This window comes from Nicotiana tabacum, chromosome 7 (genome assembly GCF_000715075.1).
Source record: "Nicotiana tabacum cultivar K326 chromosome 7, ASM71507v2, whole genome shotgun sequence".
NCBI classification, from domain to species: domain Eukaryota; kingdom Viridiplantae; phylum Streptophyta; class Magnoliopsida; order Solanales; family Solanaceae; genus Nicotiana; species Nicotiana tabacum.
Window position 1 is genome coordinate 133,550,378 of NC_134086.1, and position 26,656 is coordinate 133,577,033.

Sequence of the window (26,656 nt, forward strand, 5' to 3'; positions counted from 1 at the left end):
AAATAACACTTACCCAAATATATCAAAGATTCTGAAAGAAGAATATCTCAAAAATAATTCTCTCTACACAATGAGAATTTTAGTATTTCTTTCTTTTTTGAGTTTTAAACTTTTTTCTGTACAATTTTATTTTAACTAAAAATATACATTTAACATATTTCAAGTATATTATATTGTGATAATTTACAATGTAAATATTCCATCAATATGTCATATATATCACATATATAACTTATATATACATCATACTACATTATTATATTGATATTATTCAAAGTATATTGTTAGCATATACCTTACATAAAATTTAATCTAAAATATTAGTATGCCACTAATATGTATATAGAAGAAAAAAATATGTCACATATACTATTTATATACGGATAATTTGTACAAATATACATGTTATTTTAGTGCAAAATATAAATGGAATATTTATAATATCTCTTTAAATATAAATAAGTGTATAAATAACATATGCATATATACATAATTTTTCCTAAAAAACACATGATTTATAATGTACCATAAACATATATTATATTATTTTTTCACGAAATATATGTATTTTATTCCATTGGAATATACAAATATATAATTTTGCTAGGATTAAGTTAAATAAAAAGGTCCATGTGTAAAAAGGAAAAAAATTATTATGGAATGGATCGATGATATATAATTAAATATAAAGACATATATAAACAACATATGCATATATATATATATATGAATTTTCCTAAAAAAAATATATGATTTATAATGTATATACACCACAAACATACATTATAATTTTTTCGTAAATATATGTATTTTATTTACGAAATTGAAATGGAGTAAGTAATAAAATAATGTAAAATAGATTCCACATTGAGTGCGTGTGTTGGATTGTGATACAAAACCTAATCCATAAAAGGATTGGCGTGAAGTTAGCAGTGGCAACAGTGAGGCACTGTCCCCCGACAGTAAACGCGTTTCCTCCGAGACCACTTGTCCGTTTCTTCATTACCCACAAACGTTAGCTCCTTCCTAGTGTCCGGCATTTCCTAATTTTTCTCCACTGCTTATATATATATTCGTAAATATTACAAGGCAGAGGCGGAGGTAATGTATTGTTTACGGGTTCGGAAAAATCTCATAGTATATATTAGTATTAAAAAATTAATTATATATATATATATATATATATTTATTTAAGGCATAACGCGTTCGGTTGTAAATTCAAAATCCATAAACTTTATTCGGCATGTGTTACTAAGGTGGGTCCCACAACAAGAAAAGCAGCAGGACACTGAGCTTTCAAGTACCAAAAAAACCCACCACAGTTTAAGTCAAATATCATCTTCTACACATGCTACTACTAACATTTCAATTATTGATGTGGGAATAGCTGGCATTTGCTTTTTCTCTCTTTTGTTTTAATTATAAATCCAAAGACAGGCAGGACTTCGTGTCTAGCTTGTTCTCTAGTCTCTTCACTCCTCTGTTTTGTGCCATAATTTATGGGTTTAAGTTTAAAATTCTACCACAATTTTTTTTATTTTATTAGGTTCGATATCTATTGTTTTTACTTATTCAGTAAATTTCTTAGATATGATATAAAATCAAAATCAAAGTTATTAAGTTCCAACGAATTCATAAATCATACCTTACATCTGCTCCAGCTGGGACCTCCCAACTTTACTTTCTTATTATTATCTGCTATAATAATAATGAAGTTTGCTAAACGAACTTGATTAGTACAAATACTAGCTCGAATAGTACTTCGATAATTGTGATAACTACAATTAATGGTGCTTACATCTCTTTCATATACCTAAAAGAACAGTCAAATTTGGTGGCATATGAGCTGTTGATATGAACTAATTTCCAAAATCAAAATTAAAAAGCTGAGATGAATCAGGGTACTAATTTCCAAAATCGTTTAAAAGAAATAGAGTAAAAATTATTTTTAATACTAGTATATGATAAGCAACCAAGTTCGCCAAAATCTGCGTTGGTTGTATCAAGTGAATTTGGATGGTTGTCGGATAAACTAGTGAAAAACGTCTGACAAATAACTGGACAAATACTTTTCGCTAATTTAATACAAATATTTTGTATCTTTAATCATTCTTTATTTGAAGTTTACTATTTTCATTAATTTAAATTCATGCCAAGTAAATTTTCTATGAGATAAACAGCTCTATCGAAAGATTCTTCATTCTTTTTGATTAAATGTAGAGGAATTTCAACCCAATTAGGAACGTTTAACCATGAGATAAGAAAAAGTAATATGTTATAGTACTTAATATACATAAGAGTCTACTACGTTATAAAAACCTAAGTCAGTACCATGGGGTGTAAAGGGTGCCTAAAAGTATGCAGTTGGCAATAGTAGTACAGTACAGTACACTTAATTTTTTGCTCGACTTGACAACCTGGAACTGCTTTTGATAATTTTATGAGTGAAAAAGTGATTATCTCGATTGACTATACTTTGAATTTCTCTGACCATCAAATCGAAACCTCTGCCATCCACTAACGTTATACAAGAGATACTTCTAATATTGTTGAGTTCAGAGCATATGGTAGCAGCTTCTCTCTACTATTTTGCATAACTATACTATTTATGTGTCGGAAACCAAAATGGCAAGTTTTTTGGACTTCAAATACGTTTCTATAGTTTTAAAAAAAAGTTACTTTTCTATCTAAAATATAGTATTATACTGCACTTTACTTTAATGAAATTTTAGTCGTTAAAGTAAAGCGCAGTATAGACTAGCCAGTTAAGAATTAGTCTTAGGATGCTATTGATCAACTACTGATGATGGGCTTTATCTTCTGTGTATTAATACCTTACATCTTTCTCGTATTTCCTATACCTCTTATATTGCTGGTACTTTGTTTTGTATGGTATTTATGTTATGTTATGGATTTTATGGTACTTTATGTTGTTTTATTATGAGTCTATTGATAGTACTAATATAGTGTATCTTGTTGCCTCTTTGAGCCGAGGGTCTCCTGGAAACAGTCTCTCTGCCCCTCGGGGTAGAGGTAAGGTCTGCGTACATATTACCCTCCCCAGACCCCACTTGTGGGATTACACTGGATTGTTGTTGTTGTTGTTGTAAAGTAAAGCGCAGTATAATACTACGTTTTACCTAAAGCGCAATATTATACTGTATTTTACTTCTTTTTTGGGCCCACCAATAAGAGTTTTGCGGTTAACTGACATAACAATAATTCAAATATATAAAGCGTGGTATTATACCGCGTTTTACATAAAAAAAAAAATCTGCACCCCGAGCTAGGACTTGCCTTATTTAAAGGCGTTAGGATTTTATGAAAATTCATTCAAAGCTTTCCTTCAAACTTCTGTTCAAACTTCTCTTCTTGTTATCAAGCATTTTTTTATAATGTCTGAAGAGCCAAAAATAAGGGTTTTATTATATTGGGGGGGGGGGAGGAGTGAGGTTGTAATGGAGAATAACTCTGTGAGGTATAGTTCACATCCACACTGTCATGTTAAATTGCCGCTTACAATGGAGTATGATAAATTGATACCGTTGTTACGTAAAAAAATGAGTGTGAGGAAACGTTCGGTGAACCATAAAGTAACCGGTAGATTTCCGTATCCGCAAGGATTTGCTTATTATTCTGAGTTTAACATCGAAGATGATGAAACTCTTAGAGATTTTTTGCGTATTCCGGATGAATATAGAGAATTTATTGTCATAAAATTATTGGAAATATACGTCAAGGTTGAAGACGTTCCCAATAATGAGGTTGTGTATAGTAGGGATAACCCCCAATCATCGGATGGTTATTCTGGAGCAGTTTTTGTCGGACAACTTCCTGATGAAAGAGCTTGCCTTGATTTAAACTTATCACCACCGGCGAATGAGCAGCGAGGAAATAATTTTTTGACATTATATAATCCACAAGACGACTGGTAAACTTCAATTTTTCTACGCTTTAGCGATGTTTACTTTATGTTTGAATTGGATTTGTATTAACGGTCATATTTTTCATAGGGGGTACAGTCCGGATATGAATTTTACAAGTTATGACCCCGCTCCTAGTTGGAATATGCGTAGTTCTGACATCCGGGAGTCATCACTAACAAGAAAATGTCCTTCATAGAACGTCAACACAGTATGACTTGTAAGTGAAGTGATATAGCTATATGTAAAGTATTTATCAATTTGAGTAGCTTATCATTTTGTTCTTTTTGTGCAGTGAAAACGAGCAACTTGATGTTCCTGACCTCACATAGTTGCCCGTAGACGACGTATTCACTCGAGATTTGGCAGATGCGTAGAGTCAGGAAGATGATAGTTATTATGACAACAATGCCGATGAGTCTGGAGATGATACACCCTTCCCTGATAAGGGTGATGAGGAGGAGGAAGTGAATGTTAAACCTGAGCTGATGAGGGAGCATGCTCATCCACCTCCTGTTAGAGCAAGAGTGTACGAGTCCCACGTGCCGTTTCATTAGCAAAATATTCCCTACCTTGATAATTTGCCAAGTATGCCGGATGTGAATGCACTCACAAGGGATGCTGACGAATTTCGGTCAGCAATGTGGGATGAGTCTAGACTAGCGGTGCTGGCAAAGAGCATGTATTTTCCCGATAAAGCTCGCCTAATTAGGTCTATAAAAATCTACAGCGTAAGAGAGTGCCGTGAGATGACGGTAAGGGAGTCAACTACAGAGGTATACAAGGCTGTATGTCGTAGAGACTTTATGGGTTGTCACTGGATGTTGCGTGCCAGTAATTTCAGGATTGTGTAAATGGGTAAATATATTAGCACCCACAGATGTGAAATGGACACATTCAATGAGAATCATTTCAACTTGGATGTAGACTTGATTTCTCTTGTCTTGATTCCATACCTGAAAGTATCCATTAGATTCAAGATTAAAGAGTGTACTACAGTTATCCATCAGGAGTATGGGTGTACTATAATCAAAAGAAAGGCATATCTCGGGCGCAAGCGTGCTTTTGAAATTATTTATAGTGACTGGATAAGTCATTTTCATCTCTACCCAGGTACATGGCCTCACTTCAACACTTTAACCTCGGGACTATTGTTGAATGGAGGCTTGAGTGGAGTCCGGACAGACCCGGATATATTTTCAACTATGTGTTCTGGTCATTTAAACTAGAAATTGATGGTTTTGTGCATTGTCGTTCGATAATTTCCATAGACGGTACTCATGTCTATGAAAAGTATGATATTAAACTTTTGATCGCAGTTGCAGTAGATGCCATAGACAAATATTTTCACTAGTTTTTGCCATTTGTGACAATGAAAGCGATGAGACGTGGATATTTTTTTTGAACCACTTGAAGCAGCACGTTGTCAAACGACGTTCAGGTATTTGTCTAATATCTGATCGACATGGTGATATTTTAAGTTCTGTACGGCATTTGCCTGAATGGCAGGAACCATATGCATACCACCGTTACTGTGTGAGGCACTTGAAGGCCAATTTCTAGAAGAAATATCACGACAAGGCCTTGCATGATTTAATGTGGATGGCTGCAACTGAGCACCAGTAGTGCAAATTTACGAGGCGCATGGTAGTGATGCGGCAGTTAGATCCACGAGCCTATACTTGGCTGATGGGACATGAGCTTCACATGTGGACATTGCATGCTGATGGTGGCAGACGATGGGGAGCCCTGACTACAAATGTGTCGGAGTCATTCAAATTGCTTGTCACTGCCATGGTCTGGATGACATTCAAATAGATTGCGGAGAGGTTTATTGAAGGGCATAGAGCTGCATCGGAATTATAACATGGGTATTCAATTTATGCAAATACCGATGAGAAGATTTTAGAAGTACAGGAGGCGAGCACATTGGCATTCATTTTTACAGTACGATCACAACCGGGGAGTTTTTGAAGTTCGCACTACTATTCGCGAACACCGGGGGAATAATCTACAGACGGTGAATGAAGCCAGCAGGTTATGTTCATGTGGGTAATGGACCATCTACCATATACCGTGCGCACATGCTTGAAGTGCTTTCAACAAGTTGGTTTAGGGGCAACCAACTATGTTGATAGGCAATACAGTGTTGTTGCATACGTAGACACATATAGTGGGCAGTTGCAGCCATTAGGCATTGAGCATTATTGGCCGCCAGAACCATTTAAAATGGTGTGTAACAAGGACTATTTGCGCAAACTGCAAGTACAAAAGAGAACGCGTATACGGAACCAAATGGATGTTGGTAATACCGTTTATGCGCGTTAATATGGCATATGCTCGCAAACAGGACACGACCGTCGTAAATGTCCTTCAGCTGGTGTAGGTGGCGGTGGTAATCCAACTAATGGTGCAAGTTCATCGAATATACCCAACTATCAAGGATACACCTATTGTTTTGTTTTCGTAATGTTTTTTTTAATAAGTGTCTGTACTTGTGTATGTTGCAATATCTATCAAATAAAATTATGTTCCACAATCTTGTTACACCTTATTTTTTAACATGACCTTTTGAATTGGGATGATGATATGGTACTCCAACATTCAACTTATTTGTGTTAATAAAGAAGAACAATCTGAAGATTGAAATTTCATAACATAATATTCGAAGAGATAAAAGCACAACAACTATAACCAAAGCAACATACATGAAAATAAAAGATAATAAAGGAAAAATCAAGACATTGTTGTTTCGTTTCAGAAAAATTGAATATGTATAGCGCAGTACAATACTACGTTTTGTGTGTTATCTTGTCGCTCTAAAAAGCTGACCGACAACGCAAAAGCTGTTTTGTTTTAGAAAAATTGAATATGTATAGCGCGGTACAATACTACGTTTTGTGTATTATCTTATCGGTCTGAAAAGCTGAACCGATTGCGCAAAAGCTATTTCGTTTAAGTAAAAATTGAATATGTATAGCGCGGTATAATACTACATTTTGTGTGTTGTCTTGTCGCAAAAAAAAGCTCAACCGACTGCGCAAAAGCTGTTTCATTTCAGAAAAATTGAATATGTATAGCGTGGTACAATACTACGTTTTGTGTGTTGTCTTGTAGCAAAAAAAGCTGAACCGACTGTGCAAAAGCTGTTTCATTTCAGAAAAATTGAATATATATAGCACTGTACAATACTACATTTTGTGTGAAATCTTACCTATAAATAACAGGCACATTGTAGTTATTTTCTGCGCTAGACAATAACAAATAGCAAATATTTCCATAAAAACAAGGTTTTTCTTTACGCTTTAACAAATGTCTCAACCCCTTTATGTCCCAAAGTGCGAGTGCGGCAAAAAAATGCATGATGCACGATTGTTGGGAAGAATCTGGACGCCGCTACTGGACATGTATGAACAAATTTTATAGGGTTCCTGACGAACCTGTCTGTAATTTTGAGGTATAGATTGATGAACCCTGTCAGCAGGAATACTACAAAGACAAGTTGTATTCTCTTTATAGTTTGTGTTTGAAGTAGTGAGAAAGAGAGCGACAATCCAAACGAGAAGTTGCGGAGTTGAAGAAGAAACTCAAGAAGGTGGAAGAAGAGAAAAATAAGCTGGAAGACAAATTTAAGTGGTTGGAGCAGAGAATACTAGGCGATCGCGACTAAATAATGACATGTACGTGTTGTGCGTAGTAGTGTATCTTTATGTTTCCCGTGTCATGTATTTTCATTAGTTGTACTGAATTTATGTTATATTAGGTTTTGTACGTTTGTGTTTGTGTTGTAGTGTTAAAATAAAATTGTTGTTCAAATTGTGTTAAAATAAAATTCTTGCCATTATTTACATAATGTATTATTTACATAAAATACAAATAAAAAAAATTCAATGAGTCCCACAGCCTGTGTGCTTCAATGTAACCGCTGGCCTGAGGCGCATCCCCTATCGCCTGGGTACACTATCAGGATCATCATCACGTCGGCTCTTTATGTGAGGATGTGCAGCAGCATGATCGTCAGTAGAGCTGGCAGGATCGGTATAAGGGGTTGTCGGTCCGTCAACAACCTACAAAATAATTACTAAGCTTAGTATATGAAGATGTATATTAGTAATGTACGTGTTAAGTCAAAAATATTTTCTTACCATGGTCTCATCAGGTTCCTGAATATAAGCATCTGTGGTCTCCTCATCATCGCATAAAGTGGGCTCCGTGATAGGCTAGGACGAAGCCTTAAAAAGAAAATTAAAAATTAATTTATGGCAAATCATTAAGGAAAAAAAGTAAATTAAAATTTAACAGTAATACAAACATACCTACGCCTGTGATAGATCCGCATCAACCGCAAGGGATGAGCCAAAACTCAACCTGCGCCAACCATCCACGTCTCGGGTTGGCCGCTCCTCAACTGCGGTAGATGGACCTGAAAATAACTGCTCTACATCTCCGTCGAATGTACCCGTGATCAACAATGGATCTGACGGGGTGACCTACAATGCTGGCAGCTCCAGCTGAAGGCTGTACGACGGCATGCTGCTGGAAGGCTCGTCTAGTTGAGGGATGTAACTCAACTGATCATCTCCAAGATCCTTATCATGTGCCTCAACAGGTGGCTCAATGCCCCCCTTGCTAAGGACCACCTCCTCTCCGTCCCCCACGACCTCGTGGGGCACCCTTGCCTCGTGGGACAATCCTGCCTCGTAGGGCAATCTTGGCTCATGCCCGACCCCTGTCTCGTGCGACAGGCCTACCCCGATGGTGCTGCTCTGGCGCCACATACTCAGCAGTGTGATCTAACCTCTCGTCCTCTCTAGCTCGTTGCAGTGTCCGGAGAGCCAGCTCTACCACCTGCCGGCCATACTCAGCGACTGCAGGATTGTCGGTATGCTGCTGTATCTGCATTCCCAACCGGTAGAATAAATGATGATCAATAGCCTGCAAAATATTTAAAATATTAATTACATAATGCTATATCGCAGTTATAAGTATGGGTTCCAAAAAAAACATATTGGTGCCTTGTGCCTCCTGGCATATGGTCTGAACCGATCGCTAGCTTGATGAACAAGGTTCCCGATCATCAGTCAGGTGTGAAGGCAGTACCAGGACGTATAAATCTCAATAGTCTCCGCCTGGATCTGTGAAGGTGGTGGCGGAAGCAGGTCCTCTCGCTAATCCCAAGTATGGACCTGCGTCTCTAGCCATGCTACAAATGCGTCGTCCGCCCTCGATCGATCATCCCGCTGATAATGTGTAGCCTCCCATGTAGGCTCCCTCGGTATAGTCTGTGGACGGTCAATCTGGCAAAGTACCCGCTCTGTGGCATAATGCTCCACAATATTGAGGCACATCAACGGGGCGGAAGTGCTCCAAATCAGTCGACCGACCAAGCAATAATCGGGCAGGCTAGCTATCAAGTCGTCGCTGTATGGCGTCCAGATGAACTATTAAATAATAACATAAAAGTGAGCATGCGCAACACAAGTGAATTTATAACAAGTAAGTTTAGGTACATATTTACATGTGCGGCCTCGAGCATATTCAACACATCCCTGACAAGGGGGAGATTATGATGAGCATCAATGGCTTGGTAGTTTCCACGCCGGAGTACCCACCTCCTAGCAAGAGGGAGTAACGGAGGTGCTACATCTGGAGGAATGGTGGTAGAGGTGGCTGCAACGGCAGGAACCGCTCCCAGGCCCAAACCTAACATACAAGGTCGACGGAAAATTTATGAGTCATTTTGACTATATAGAATTGGAAGTAATGAACAGAGTATTCGAATATGTTGTCACTTGTAGAAGCAGCAGAAAACCACATACGTCGCTTTGGGTGCCCATGCTAGCCCCACACATACTCATGTACAGGTAAGCGAGAATAGCAGCACCCCAGTTGTACTGGGGTAACTCATCTAGCTGCTGAAGATTGTAAGCACGTGATTTTTGCTTCACGGGAATTACTCCAAAAAAAAAGAAAATCAAAAATATATGCATAAATGTTTCTTATCATTGGTTGATTTTTATTAAATGTTAATCTGTGGGTATATAATTTACTTTGTCTTATTTAAGAATTTTATGTTTAAATTAAAATAGAAAAAGCAAAAGAAAATGAGGATACTCGGATTGGGCCAAAATTTAAAACAGTAGGCCCAAAACCGGCACACAAGTCCAGTCCAAGCCAGGCTTGGACCATCTAGCATGAGCTGGATTTGGGCCCATAATGTTCGATCAGCAGTCCGTGCGTGTAGCCACATTTTCCTATTCTGTAAAAGCATTTTGAATCCTGCTATAAATAACCTGCAAGCATGCAATTAACTAGGACTATCTCTGTTTTCAGTTAGTAAAGACAAACGCGACAAGAAACGTAGTTGCTATAGGATATCCTTTTAAAATAAGGACGAGATGAGCCTCGCCAAGTAAAAACGCACAAGCTGCGGGGCCCTCGTTAAATGTATATATCGAAGCATCCAGTTTCCAAGGCAGGTCGTTTAGCAAACCTCACGACCCTCCCGGAATAATAACGCGATAGTCTCTTTTAAGCGCGCATCTAATAATCTTATCTCCTTAAGCTCGGGTGCACATTTATGTGACCCAAATCCAAGTCTCAACGAAATCGAAATGTGTCTCTAATCGCGGGTACATTGATTGTGACGCGGTCTGAGATGCATTTCCATGACGTTTTAAATCCTTTTAATAATGAATGAGACGAGCCTCGACAAATAAAATGTAGAAGTTGCGGGGCCCTCTAAATGTATATATATTAAAAATACTTAGAATTCGGGACATGCCGTTTAGCAAATTTTACGGCCTTCCCCAAATAACAATACGTTAGTTGCTTTAGGCGCGTCTTAATAAGTTATTTTTCTTAATTCGGGTGCACATTTATGTGACCCAAATCCAAATCTCAACCAAGTCGAGATATGTCAATAACCACGGGTGCATTGATGTAACGTGGTTCGAGATATATTTTCACGACGTTGCAATTCTCGTAAAAAATAATAATAAAAGTGGTCAAGAGTTTAAAACTTGCACATAGGTTTAACATGTATAAAATCAGATAATCAAGCTGAATATAACAGTTGAGCGACCGTGCTAGAACCACGGAACTCGGGAATGCCTAACACCTTCTCCCGGGTTAACAGAATTCCTTCTCCGGATTTCTGGTACGCAGACTGTAATATGGAGTCATTATTTTCCTCGATTCGGGATTAAAATTGGTGACTTGGGACACACTAAATCTCCAAAGTGGCGACTCTGAAACAAATAAACCAATCCCGTTTCTATTGTCCTTTAATTGGAAAAAACTCCCTTGTACTCTCGGGTATGTAAAAAGGAGGTGTGACAAAGATGATGTAGGAATCACATACTCACTAGAATTTTCGAAGTGTTCGGGAACAAGACACCCCCAAAAAGAAGGAGCAGCGCCAACCTCGTGTAACGGTGAATATGTAGATCATCTGTCTCGCCGGTGATGTCGGGGTGCAATACCTCCAAATACTGTCTAATAGCTGTCACAGAAATGCGACTGCCCCTGAAGGTGCAGCCTCACCCTGTGGCCTGAAACCAGTGAACTGCTGCAGCAAGTCCAAATACTGGGCACGCGTCATAGATCTCATATACTGAGGCAGTGCAACGGCCAGTCCATCAGTAGGCAGCCCATATAAAATCTGAACATCCTGAAGCGTGATGGTGGCTTCGCTAATGGGCAGGTGGAAAGTGTGTGTCTCCGATCGCCACCGATCTATCAACGTCGTGATTAGAGACCAGTCGAGCTGCAGCCGCCCAATCTCAAAAATCTTATAGAAGCTCGTATCACGCAGGCGCTGGACTACGCGGGAATGAAAACCTCTCTCCCTCATAAAGCCCTACATGTCGTCCACTCTCCTAGCGCGGAGAGTCTGCTCCACTAGCTCTCCCTCCCATACGTAGGCAGACCTATGATCACCCTGTAACACTAATATCTCATCCGAGAAAGGTCCAAGATGCACATGCGGCAAGTCCATATCGTCTAATGTAAATTAAACAATATTAATTGTGTGTTAGTTTTATAAATTAAATATTTAATTATTTAATTGGATAGAATATATATCTATGGATTCCAGGCTCGATATATGAGGCCTAGTAGTACCAAGTTATCCTGAATTCTTATGTGTGTCAATTTCAATATTTTTAGAATTTTGTTTTAGTTTTATAAATTAAATATTTAATTATTTAATTAGACAAAGTGGGATTTTACTTGGTGGTTGTTGTTGTTGTTGTTATAATTGGACAGAGTATATATTATGAGTTCCATGCTCGATATTTGAGGCCCAGTAGCACCAAGCTATCCTGAATTCTTATGTGTGTCAATTTCAATATTTTTTTAGAATTTTTTTAATTTTATAAATTAAATATTTAATTATTTAATTGGACAGAGTATGTATCTATGGGTTCCAGACTCGATATTTGAGGCCAGTAACACCAAGCTATCCTGAATTCTTATGTGTGTAAATTTTAATATTTTTAGAATTTTGTTTTAGTTTTATAAATTAAATATTTAATTATTTAATTGGACAAAGTATGTATCTATGGGTTCTAGACTCGATATTTGAGGCCTAGTAGCACCAAGCTATCCTGAATTCTTATGTGTGTCAATTTCAATATTTTTAGAATTTTGTTAGTTTTATAAATTAAATATTTAATTATTTAATTGGACAGAGTATATATATAGGTTCCAGGCTAGATATTTGAGTCCCAGTACCACCAAACTATCCTGAATTCTTATGTGTGTCAATTTTAATATTTTTACAATTTTGTTAGTTTTATAAATTAGATATTTAATTATTTAATTGGACAGTGTGTGTGTGTATATATATATTCCAGACTCGATATTTAAGGCCTAGTAATACCAAGCTATCCTGAATTCTTATGTGTGTCAATTTCAACATTTTTAGAATTTTGTTTCAGAAATAATAATTAATATTTAATTATTTAATTGGACAGAGTATATATTTATGGGTTCCAGAATCGATATTTGAGGCCCAGTAGCACCAAGCTATCCTGAATTCTTATGTGCGTCAATTTTAATATTTTTACAATTTTGTTATTTTTATAAATTAAATAATTAATTTTTAATTGGACAGGGTATATATCTTTGAGTTCCATGCTCGATATTTAATTTGACAACATATATTAATTTTTTAGTTTTGTGTGTTTGTTTTATAAATTAAATAATTAATTTTTGTAAAGTGTAATTGGATAGAGTTTGTAGTTAGTAGATACTTAAACTACAAAGATTCTACGCTAAAAGGCTCTATATTTTATTCCACTAAAAGGCTCTATATTTTACTACGCTATAAGACTTTATATTTTACTACGCTAAAAGGGCACTATTCTGTAAGCATATAAATAATCTAAACTAAATAAAAACAACAAACATATTTTAATAACATGACATTCACGGAATTACATATAAAATAGTAAATGAAATTTATGAATATTTTTTTTAACAAGAAAAATTATTTCTCAACTTTTAACTATTCTTTTTAAACACTAATAATTTAATCTGGATAAAAATAATATACAAATTTAATCGCAAACAAAACACAAAACAACATGGAAACACATTCAAGACAACTAATATGCATTATTATACGAGTTTCGACATAAACTAAATCGGAATACCTCGATTTATGTTTTTAGAAAAGTCGAAAAATTGAAATTTTGAGCCCGAAATGAGGAAACCACAACAATCGAAGGCTTGAGGTTGTATGCGGGACCTACAAGCACCGCTTCCCCGAAAAGATAATCCGCTTACTGCTCAGTAGAGACTCTTTTGTCGTTTGGACTTTGGATAGCATTCCCAGTGTCAAGGACTGTTTCCAAACCCTTGGCAGCTTATTCTCTAATCTGTGTTGTCAGACATCTAGTAAGAAACATAGGTGTAAAAAACAGTATAATACTATGCTATAGTAATTTTATTTTTAACGGCTAAAATTCCGTTAAAGTAAAGCACAGTATTATACTGCATTTTAGGTAGAAAAGTAACTTTTTTTTAAAACTGTAGAAACGTGTTTTGAGTCCAAAAACTTGCCATTTTGGTTTCGGATGTCATTGCTTTTCGTGCAATTCATATTTCTTTTACTGCTTTGTCTTATAAGTTAATCATATATGACTCTTTTCTTTTGAGTCACTATTACACTTGTTCGCTAGACGGTGAGATTATATGAATGTTATTATATTAAAATTAGAGTTTAATCAACATAAATGAAATAATACTTGAGGGTCGTTATTGATTAAATATGGTAGAAGTTTGTAATATCACTTAGAATGAGATTATTTAAATGTTATTATATAAAAACTAGAGTTTGACCAAGATTAATGATATAATATTCAAGGATAGACAGATAATTAGAGCGAAGGACTAACACATTTTAGTAAAAGATTTAGTCAGCTAATATTTTGCCATTTTGATGACGGTAAATACTTATTCAGATCGAGTGTTTACATTTAATTAAATAATTAATTAAATAAAAATGCATATCATTTAACTATGATTAACCATTGAATTAGGGATTGTGCTCTTCTACGAATATCTAGGATCATTTCATTAAGGATCTTAGTGATGAATTACCAAGTATATTTTTTAAAAATTGCAAATGCTTGCAATAGAAATAAAAAGCTTAAAATGAATTGATAAATTGAAAGAAAATGAGTGCATTGAACATTAAAAAAAAAAGACTATAGCTATGGACCAGCCATTAAGAGACTTTAACTACTTTCTTATTATTCTTTATATTGCTCTCTCAGCTAACTGTCCAACTTCACGTTGATGAGTTAAAATTTGCGGGTCGTGCGATTAACCTTGAGGTATTTAATTAACAATAATATTTTTTTCTTCGTGTAGGGGAGCCTTGGCGTAACTGGTAAAGTTGCTGCCATGTGATCAGTAGGTCACGGGTTTAAGCCATAGAAACAGTCTCTGGCAAAAATACAAGGTAAAATTGTGTACAATAAACCCTTGTGATCCGGCCCTTCCACGGACTTAGTGCACCGGGCCCTTTTCTTTGTTCAGTCATCTGAGCCTAAGCTTAAATCGAGATGAGTGGAGCCAAGTATAGAGTCGGACTTTGATTAAAATCGAGTCGAGTGAAATTAAGCTAAGCCAAACTTTGCTATTACTGAGCTTAACCTAAAAAGGACTCGACTCAACTCTTTGCTTAAGCCTAGCCACAATTATCGTAACTCAACTTTTAGCTCTCGAATATCTACTGTTAAGCCCACGTTAGTCAAAGATGTTTCCAAGTGGAAAATATCATCGGGATCGACGATATTATCCTAGATTCATCGCCTATAAAAGCAATGCTTTAAATTCCCCACAGTTGAGTCCACAGGAAGTTATTAATTCCCTCACTTTTCATCCATAAAGCTTACATTCAACAGTTAATTATGATTTATGTGTAGTAATAATCTTGGTTTGCCTACTTTGCTTTGAAATTGAGTATCATGCTCTTATGGTACGGATTAGGGCTGACAAACGGGCTGGTCGGGTCGGATATGTCAAAATGAGTAATTAAAAAATGGATAAATTATCCGATCCGACCCATATTTGATACAAATAAAAATAAGTTAACTGACGGATAATATAAGTGTCATGTTATTTATGGCTTATTGAATATGATCACTTTTTGGAGAATTTCTAGTCTTTCAAACTTGACGAACCCTCAATTTGAGGCTTTGCAAATGTAAAAGTTAAAACTCATTAGTTATCCATTGATTATTTATTTTTTAAATGGATAATATAATTTTTACCCATATTTGACCCGTTTTTAAAAAAGTTTATTATCCTACCCATTATTTAATGGATAATATGAGTGATTAATTATTTTCTTTTAACGAAATTGGGTTAGTATTCTGATGTATACAATAGATTCTGATTCCATTCGTTGTGACATACTTTTTTGTTTGTCTATAGGCTAAAATTCTTATACAAACTATATAGTCAGTCACGAAATAGTAAAAAGAAGTTTGAATATATCAAAGAAATATTATTCCTTATCATTTCCAATTTGCCTACCAATATTTTTTTTCTCATTTTAGGTCTAGAAAATAATGGAGCCAATTTAAGAATAGAAAAGGATGTCACTAATAAACAACAAAAGCACAGACTCCATTAGCCATTCCAGACATAAGATAGTACTATTTTCTCCCAAACTTAGTGCCCTACATCTCAATTAGAAACCTATCAATAAGATTTCCAAAATCACGATTTTAGGTTACGACGAAAACCGTCTTCCAAACCAACCAATAGTTTTAAAAAGCACATATTCAATAAAGAAAGATTTTAGGGTTTTGGGTGAAGTGTCCAAGTGAGTGGGTAGTTCTTTTTTGGCACCATTCAAACCTTCTTTATTTTGACAGATAAAGTGGCGTTTTCAAAAGGGGACAATTTGGCAAAAAGAAATATAAGGAGGACAAAAATTTCTTCACGGGGTTACGCTTTCAAGGAATGAAGGACAATTATTTTTGGTAAATAAAGAAAAGGAGGTCCAAACTTAAAGAAAAATGTATTATTGACGAAGGACAGCTCGGTACACAAAGTATAATGTAAGATCGGGGAATGATCGTATCCTTATAGGTGTGATATAAATAGCCTATTTTAATGTCAGCATTAATTGCTATTTTCACAGCTTAAGCATGTGATTTATAAAAAATAATTTTATTGTTGTTAAACTAACCCTAATTAAACTCTTTTTATGTCTAGACTCATAGTGCTTGTCTATATCAGACAAGGTATGGAGATTAATTTTAGGATTTGGTGCCCCATTTTATCTGTCTTTAAATTTTACAAGATATTTCTATAGTGGTCTATCGACCTTTTTTCGTTTTCCTATTTTATAAATTTATCTTCCACTCAAGTTACATAATGTGTACAGTCTCTATAGGAAACTTCTTATATTTGCATTATATGCCCAACAAGTGACTTTTTTTTTTAATCTAAGAGATAGATAAACTTTCTCTAATATATGTGAATTCAAGTAATAATGTCTAATAATCTGGTGGCTTTATGTCCCACAAACCTGCGATGACTCGATAATCATTCTATTTGTATTCATTTGTTCTTTCTTTTTTTAAGAGCAAACACAGGTTAAATTTCAAAAATTGCAAAATGCAGGCTCATCAATATGTGAACCAATTTTCGATGGAAAAATGATATAGTACAGATACTCTGAAAATAGTATTCGAAAAAATATATTTTTTGTAAATAATTATATTTCTGTATATTATATAAAATAATTATATAAATTTTATACAGTTTTGCGACTATGTAATATAAATAATTTCGGCCGTAAATTAAAAGTGATATTTTCCTATTTTCAATCAATTGACTGCAGTATCTGCCTTTCAGCTATATGGCTTCTTTAATTTATTTGTACAAAATACAGTTTACAAATTAAACAGCAATTGTAACCCTAATAAGTGTGCACCCTTTAGACAATCACTAGTCAAGACCATTAATATAGGAATGAAATTCTTAGCACTGTCACTGACAGAAATAATACGGGACAAAAAATATTTTTTTGTATATTCCTCTCTGTGGACAAAATTTATTTCACTTCACTGCATTTATCGACCAACCTTATCTCTTTCTGCCTGGGTCCTCTAGCTTTCTATCAAAATCACTCACTAGTCACTATAGACCAGAATTCTCGAATAATAGCGACAAAACTCAATAATAATTTATGTGCTCCATACTCTGATTTTAATAATACGAAGAGAAAAAAAGAAGCAGAATACTTAATATTAGTATTGTGTTTTCTTCGAGTATATACTAGCCTGCTAGGTAAAAGTCTAAATATTTGGACTTCAAGGGTGTGTTTGGTACGAAGAAAAATATTTTTCAATTTTGTCATGTTTGGTTGGTTTAAATGTTTTGAAAAATATTTTCCTTCAATTGGAAAAAAATATTTTCCACAATTCCTTCTCAACCTTTCTCACCCTATTTTTCATCCTCACCAACCCACCCCACACCCACCCACCCAAACCCAACCCCCACCCCACCCCATGCTTACCCACCCCATCCCACCCCCTCACCCCACCCCCACCCTAACTAAAAAGATAGATTTGTTTTTGCATTTTAAGAATTGAGTATTTTTTTGAAAAGGTATTTTTTTCATTTCAACAAAAAAGTACGTTTTTTTCGTAGAAAAAATATTTTCTTTCATTTCAACAAAATGAGTACTTTATTTTCATGTTGTAGAAATAGTACATTCCTTTTCAACCAAAAAAAAGAAATATTTTCTTTTTAGTTATGGAGCATAAATTTTAACGTTATTTTTGCGTAATAAAGTAAAGCAATACATTAATTCCTTTGGGTTTAAATTCTTGAAGAAAATAAAGTATTGAAAACGTTGGGGATTTCGGGGGGGGGGGGAGGGTGAGCAAGGAAACATGGGGACTTGGGGGAATGAGGGGTGAAGAGAGTAGCATAAAAATTTATTTTCCTAAAAAAAAAATTTCTACACTCTAACTAAATACTAGAAAAAATTTTCCGAAAAAGATTTTCAATTCATCAACAAAACAAGGAAAAATAAGTGATAAAACCACTCATTTTCCATAAAAATATTTTCTAGAAAACATTTTCCTTGGTACCAAACACACCCCAAATTTTATAATTAACACCCTGAACATTCTAGCTAATCTTGTCCTGTCAGGTGAATATTTTTGACAACGAGCACAAATTATAATTTGGCGAAATCCTGTAACTTAAACAAAGAGCCCATCCGTCGTAATAAAGAGAAGTTTTGGTGGGATTATACTGGATAGTTGTTATTATGAAGAGAAAATCATGCAATTTAAGTTAGGAAAAAAAATCACAGCGTTACTATTGTGATATACTAAAATTTTGATAACTTAGTTGTTGGTTATAGTTATGCAAGTTTAGTAATGTAGGAATTAGTTATGTAAGGATTAGTTATGCAAGATTTAGTTATGTAAGATTTTATTATGCGTGGTTTAATTATGAAAAAAATTAATTATGTAAGAATTAGGAACGTATGAGTTAGTGATTTATGGATTGTAATTTAGAGATTATGTCTTGTCTAATGTTTACTTTATTTTAATTATACGTCGTGACATTTAAACTAAAATATGAGGGTTTATTGGGTATTTCATTGTTTAGTCCATGTATTACAAATACATGTATTAGTTATTCCATATTCTACCTAGTATAAATAATACATGAATTTTGTTGAAATAAACACGTGATTATTTGTTAGTGTACAACTGTCTAGTTAATTTGCTAAAAGTTAGTTAGAGGAAACTAATTCTATATATATATATATGTACAGTATGTTGAATAGTTACAATTCATTTAGAAAAGTAGTTATAACTAAATTTCCCTCTACTGCTTCTTCTTCTTCTTTGATTCCTCGTATGAGCTTTCTTCACTCTTCAATGATGAAACTTAACATGGTATCAGAGCTCGAGTAGATCGATCGAAGCTAGGGATTAATCAGTTAATTCGTCTTCTGAAACTGTTGATACAAATCTGGCTCTATTTTCTAGAGATCAGCCATGTCGAATTTTGACATTGATAATCCTCGTCATTCTCTATATTTGCAACCATCAGATAATCCTGTCAATGTCATCATATTGATTCAGCTGAAAGGAATTAAAAATTATTCAGTTTGAAGCAAGGCGATAGTGATTGCATTGCGAGCAAAGCGCAAACTAGGTTTCGTCGATGGGAGTTGTAACAAGGCACAATTCAATTCCGATTTGGGAGAAGGATGGGAGCGAATGAATGTTATAGTTCTAACATGGATTATGAACTCAGTATCACCAGAATTGGTAGCTGGAATTGTGTATCTTAAACTATAGCTAGGACTTGAGATCCTTATGAATGCAATTAGTAAACATGTCTACACACTGCACAACATGTAGTGAAATATGTTAAATATGAGACAGGACTTGAGATCCTTATGAATGCAATTAGTAACATGACACTCAATACATACTGTGATGCAGACTAAGCAAGATGTCTAAATTCAAGGAAGTCACTGACTAGATACCTAGTGAAGTTTGATGGATCACAAATATCTTGGAAGTCTAAGAAAAGTACCACAGTGGCAAGAAGTTTAGCAGAATCAGAATATAAAAGTATGGTCTTGACTGTGTCTGAACTAATTTGGTTGATAGGAATGTTCAGGGAATTGAGAGTAGAAGTTTTGAGTCCAATTCAGCTATATACAGACAGCAAAGCAGCGATGCAGATTTCCATCAATCCAATGTTCCACAAGAGAACCTAACATATAGAAATCGATTGCCATTTCTTAAGGGAGAAGGTACATCAAGGACTGATACATCCTACATATGTTCGAATTGATAAACATGAAGCATTCTTGCTCACTAAGGGTCTTGGGAGTGCTCAACATTATCATTTGATGTCCAAGCTAGGTGTTCTAATATCTTTACCACACCTAGCTTGAAGGGGGTGTTGAAATAAATATGTGATTATTTATTGGTGTACAATTGTCTAGTTAATTTGCTAGAAGTTAGTTAAAGGAAGCTAGCCTATATATATGTACAATAGGTTAAATAGTTACTATCCAATTTGGAAAAGTAGTTATAACTGAATTTCCTTCTGCTGCTTCTTCTTCTTCGATTCCTCATCTGAGCTTTCTTCACTCTTCAATGGTGAAACTTAATAGATTTGTTGTATAACTTATATATGTGTTACTTATAGTGGAAAAAGCAACAAAATATAATATTAGTTATGCTGACTTTTGTACAAAATACTAAAGGCTACCAAACATCTATTAGTTATGTTACTTCTAATACATGAATAACTTAACTAGCTACCAAACATATCCATTAACGAGGATTATATGTCAATCTAAGTTATTATATTAGTAGAAAACGATTCTACTGAGATTAGAAGAGTAAAGGGGACCTAAGTGTAATTGTCTAAACTTTAGGGGTAGAAAATATTAATTGGTTGAGGGGTGCACGTGAGTTAGTTATATCAGTGCACCTCTCCCCTTATGTATATTCAATGTGTGAGTTACATAGAAAAGAAATGAAGCTTTCTCTTCCTTCTCTCTAGTTTCTCTCTCTAGCTCATACTCTGTAAATGATCATTGCATGTACTAGATTTTGCACAAATTCGTAGGAATTCAACATTCTAATAGATTCCATCTTTTGTTTTGGAATTATTGACACATCAATGATTTTGAGAGTAGATTGAAATGAACGTGTATCATGCAGGTTTAGTGTAAAACTTTCAGGGAGGAAAAAAAATGTACTAACACTTAATTTCAATGGTTCGTAGTGTCCCTATTGGAGCGAAGCTGAAAAATCTCTCTTTCAATAGTTTTACCCTATTTCCATGAAGAAGAAACATTACTACTATTTGAAAGTTATGTTTCCCGAGTGAAACAGGGAAGAAAAGGAAACATTAGACTCATTACGCACTTTGTAAAAAACTTTTTTTTCAACCTTTTATTGTCGAGGAAAAAAAAAAGAGAGAACGAATGATATGAGAGCAATTTTAAAAACTGCAAGTAATTCAATGACACGGAGTTGCACTCTTTCCTGCTTAAATTAATTGTACTAAGTTGATTTGTGTGTCAAAATCACGAAATTTCACTGTCAAACTATTCTAAATTAGGTATTTAACTTAATCATTCGATAGTTAGCAAGTGGCTACAAATGATATCAAATCTTTGATTGATAAAGTTAGTCAATCGGGGCAATTATAGTTGGTTGGACGGAGAAATAAAAGAAATATAAAGATAGTAAATTCTCATAACCAGTTATAGTTTAAATCGGAATTGGTATATAAAGAATTTGGCCTTCACAATAAGTGGTTATTGTACGCAAGTAAGATCATGAATGTTTCCTTAAACCCCTAAATTTGGTTCAGATTATTAGTATCCTCCTTGAACTATGTCCGGTCTTAATTATTCCTCTCAACTTGGCCTTTTGAGAGCCATTACCCCCTTAAATGCTGATGTGACAAAAAATATGGGTGCACTCACCTGCCACGTGAATTTTTCTGTCTATGTGACATTTTTTTTATCTTTTTAAGAATATTACTTTTTAGATAATTTTTTCGAATACAATTTATAATAAAACTTGGATATAACTACATTATTTAAACTAAATATTTTTATTTGGCCAAAAATAATGAAGTCTTAGTTAATCTTTTTTTGAATTTGACCTGAAAATAAAGATTTATACAATTGAAATAAATAATCAATACATCTAAAAAGTTATAAAAAATACATAATTTGAAATTAATTATTTTGGCTATAATTTTTTATATAGCTCTAAATTATGGTGCTCTATTTTTTTTTTATTTTTTTTACAGATTTTACCTAAAAAGGTAAAATACACAGTTGAAATAAATAGTCATTGCATCAAAAGAAGAAATAAAAAGAGTGTACAATGCAAGAAATTACAAGTGCAGTTGTACACTCTTTTTATTTCTTCTTTTGATGCAATGACTATTTATTTTAACTATGTATTTTTTATAACTTTTTGGATGCCTTGACTATTTATTTTAATTGTATAAGTCTTTATTTTCAGGTCAAATTCAAAAAAGATTACCTAAACCTTTATTATTTTTGGCCAAATAAAAATGTTTAGCATAAATAATGTAGTTATATCCAAGTTTTATTATAAATTTTATTCGAAAAAAAATTATCCAAAAAAGGAATATTCTTAAAAAGGTAAAAAAAAAAATTTATTTTTCAAAAAAATGCCACATAGACAGAAAAATCTACGTGGCAGGCGAGTGCACCCACACTTTTTGCCACATCAACGTCTAGGGGGTAATGGCCCTCAAAAGGCCAAGTTGATGAGGGTAATTAAGACCGGACATAGTTCGAGGAGAATATTAATAATCTGAGCCAAGTTTAGGGGTGATTTAAGGTATTTTGACTTTAATTTTCAATAGTTACACTACTAGATCACATAGAAACTAATTGTACTTTTGACATGATTGCACCACAAAGTTCGGTAGATGGAACAGATTACGTTATATATATATATATATATATATATATATATATATATATATATATATATATATATATATATATAATATGTGTGAAATTATAAAAGAGTTATGCAGATCTTGCCATTTGGTTAGTTATGAGTTCATTTAAACTTATTTTTATATATATAAAAGTTCATACACATAAGTCTACTTTTTAAATATATTTTCGATCGTATTGGAAGACAGTGATGCAATTGTTAGAGCCGATGTTTCTTTTAGAAGGGTATAATGAAAGTATAGTGTTGAACAAGTTGTAACTATTGAGTTCTGGTAAACTCAATGATGTTAGCGCTACTGTAAAAAAAAAATGCTAGACGTGCTCAATTGGGTAAATTTTTTGAATTAGATCGTGCTACTTTAAAATTGGATAATTTTTTTCCTAGCAGTCTAAAGGGTTGATTCACTTTTGGGCATACTTTGTTTGCTTTGCTATTCTTCGTCGTACATATTTGCATGGTGCTATAACATTGTTCAGAGATGTTTTTGTTATAGTATATAGTATAAACTATATACATTGAGCTAGGCAAGGTTCATGAACACAGAAGGTGCAAGTCCAAGTCCAATGTTGCTATCCAAGTCTGTCAGTGGTCAAATCTTCTAATTCAGTTCACATATCTAGCAGAAAGAAAAAGCAAAAGAAAAGTAAAACTCATTAAAAAAATCGAAACCCAATAAACAAAACAATAAAATAAAATAAAATAATACTTATAAAAAGAATTCTGAACTCAACACTCAAGAGTGCACTTAATCATATAAAGCAGGGGGCCAAGTTGTAATAAGAACAGTAGCTATGAGTGCAATCAGCAATGTGTATCTCTTCTTCTTCTTTGACATGAAGCCGACATAACTCTTTAGTGTGACAGCTCATGCCAATATTTTCTCCCTTTTTCTTTTCCTTCAAATACAGCACACAACCCCATCCATCAGACCGACTTGTTTTTAACAAACAAATATTTTACTCTCTTTTTACTCTTCCGACCGCCTTTCTTCCCTTGTTTCTCTCCCATTTCCTCTTCAAATCTCAGCTTACTCCTTTTTCATATATACAGTTTCTGAAGTTTTAACAAACATTCAAAGCTCCTACTTGAGCGCCTTCTACTCCTTAAATCTTTGTTTCCTTTGTGTGTTGTTTGAGCTGTTTACATTATTTGGTTTGAGCTACTGTGTCAAACCTTTGAAGGTGTTTTCTTGATATTGTCAGAATGAATAAACAAGAAATGTTGAAGACTCAGGTATGACTAGCTAATTTCTTGCACTCTCTCTTGTATTTCTTTGGATTTACTACTAATTTATACTAGTGTAAATTTAGCTTGTGTAGCATGCTGGTTAGAGTTATTTTTCAGGCTACTAAGTTCCTTTGCCTAGTTATCTTTTAGGTGATACAATATAGTAGAAATTAAAGTCTGTCTTGGTATTCCTTTGGAATTGTTCTCAAGACTCATTTCTATGGCTATGTTGCTCTATAGTTGTCTCGGTGTAATCTATAGCTCACATATTCGAGCCGTGACAACACTCACTGACGCTTGCATTAGGATAGTCTATCTAAATCATATAAGGTGCGGTTATTTTCTATCGAGCTGTGAAAACACCCATCTTTCTCGGGACCTGCGTGATCGCCAGATATTTTGTGCTCCGAGCTATTTTTTTTAGAAGTAGAGCATGTGTTCCCATTTTTCTGAAATTTCTTGTTATCTTACTTTATAACATGTGGTACCACCTTAATTTGATGTTTGAATCCTTGTAACCACCTTAACTAGCCATTTCTTGTTTTGGTTATTGAACCTTATGATATCTATGTTATTGCAGACTTGTGTTCTTAAAGTGAATATACACTGTGATGGCTGCAAACAGAAAGTGAAGAAAAAACTGCAGAAGATTGAAGGTAACTTACTTCATTTTCACTTGGTCAAACATGTTCTGTAACACTTCCCCATATGTTAAAACTAGAATTATTTAGCAGTCAACACGCTAATAAAGAAATATACTATGAAATATTCGCATACTTTGGGGCCTAAGAATTTGCATCTGTGATCTGTTTTTTCTGAATTATTTATATTTTTTAACAGGAGTTTACACTGTGAAGATAGATGCAGACCAAAGTAAAGTAACAGTGACAGGAAATGTTGATCCAAACACACTGGTAAAGAAACTAGTGAAATCAGGAAAACATGCAGAGATATGGGGAGGACAAAAAGGAGGAGGTTCTAATTTCAATATGATGAACAATCAGTTCATGAACATGCAAATGGACAATTTCAAAGGTGGTAAAGACAACAAATCTCAAAAGGGTGGTGGCGGCGGAAATAAGGAACAGCCAAAGGGGGGTGGGGGTGCACAACAGTTTCTTCAGATGATGCAAAACCTCAAAGGTTCTAAGGATAATTTCAAGATGCCTAATGCAAAGGACCAAAAATCTGTTAAGTTCAATTTGCCTGAGGATGAGTTCGATGATGAGTTCGATGATGATTTTGACGATGATGAAGATGAGTTTGATTCTGATTCTGATGATGGTTTCGATGGCCGACCGGTCGGCAAAATGATGCCTGCTATGGGGGGTGGTCATGGACCCCAAGGGATTAATGCAATGATGAATGCAAATTTAAAGGGTGGGGCTATGAATAATAATGGTGGAAATGGCAAGAAAGGTGGTGGTGGTGGGGTTGAAATCCCTGTACAAATGAAGGGAATGGTTGGAAATCATCATGATGGTAAGAACAATAATGGAGGAAAACAGGGTAAGGGAGGGAATCAGAATCAAAGTGGTGGTAAAAATGGTGGCAAAAATGGAGGTGGTGGGGGTCTACTAGATGGTAAAAATGGAGGGGTAAATGGTAAAGGTAACAATAATGGAAGTTTTGGAGGAAAGAATGGTGGGGGAGGGAAGATGGATGGAGGCTTAATGATGAATAGTATGCAACAAGGACCTCATGGGATGAGTATGGGCCAAAAAGGCGGAGGCCCGATGAGTATGGGCCCGATGGGTAATTATCCGATGGGCCAAATGGGGCAGAATATGCCGGCAGCTCAAGGACTTCCCGCCTCCGGTGGGGCTGGGTATTACCCCGGGATGGGACAGGGCAACCCTTATAGCCAACAACAACAACAGTACATGGCACAAATGATGATGAACCAGCAGCAACAACAGCGGCCAGCCGGATATGATATGTACGGCGCCCATCCGATGATGTACGCCCGGCCGCATCCAGCCGTGAGTTACGGGCCGCCTATGGGAGCTCCGGTGCATGATAATTTTACTCATATGTTTAGTGATGAGAATACAGGCAGTTGTAGTATCATGTAAATTGTTAAGAAGCTTGTGCTGAACTTTGTTTTGGTCTACTTATGAAATGAAGAGCGAGTATGCTTTTGTTTTTAGACAGCAATTGTTAGAATATTCTGCTCTATCTATTACTAATTTTACCAAGTAGTCCTGCTATTTCGTATCTCAAAAACCAACTTGGTTCAAATAATGATTAGTTCAATGGTTACATAAGTTTAATTTAAGATGCTAATTATGTTCCAGTCTGCAGTGCTCAAGGGTGTTGGGGTAGAGGGAAATTGATTTAAGTTTATTTATGAGGAAAAAAAGAACAATACACAAAGCACACGCTAATGTAACTTTCCTAGTAAAATAATCTTGAAAGTTACAAACTTGCAATTACACACATATTTACTAAATGAAATGTGTTGGAACT

The 26,656-nt window shown here is 34.8% G+C and overlaps 1 protein-coding gene across 1 annotated transcript; it reads left to right on the forward strand.

Annotated features, from left to right (window-relative positions):
* Positions 1-23,696: 23,696 nt before the first annotated feature.
* LOC107815388 (heavy metal-associated isoprenylated plant protein 32) lies at positions 23,697-26,336 on the forward strand. Its single transcript, XM_016640961.2, has 3 exons — positions 23,697-24,193; positions 24,768-24,843; positions 25,028-26,336. Exons 1-3 carry the CDS (start codon positions 24,164-24,166, stop codon positions 26,260-26,262), a joined length of 1,341 nt encoding a protein of 446 aa, XP_016496447.2. The 5' UTR covers positions 23,697-24,163; the 3' UTR covers positions 26,263-26,336.
* The last annotated feature ends 320 nt before the right edge of the window (positions 26,337-26,656 follow it).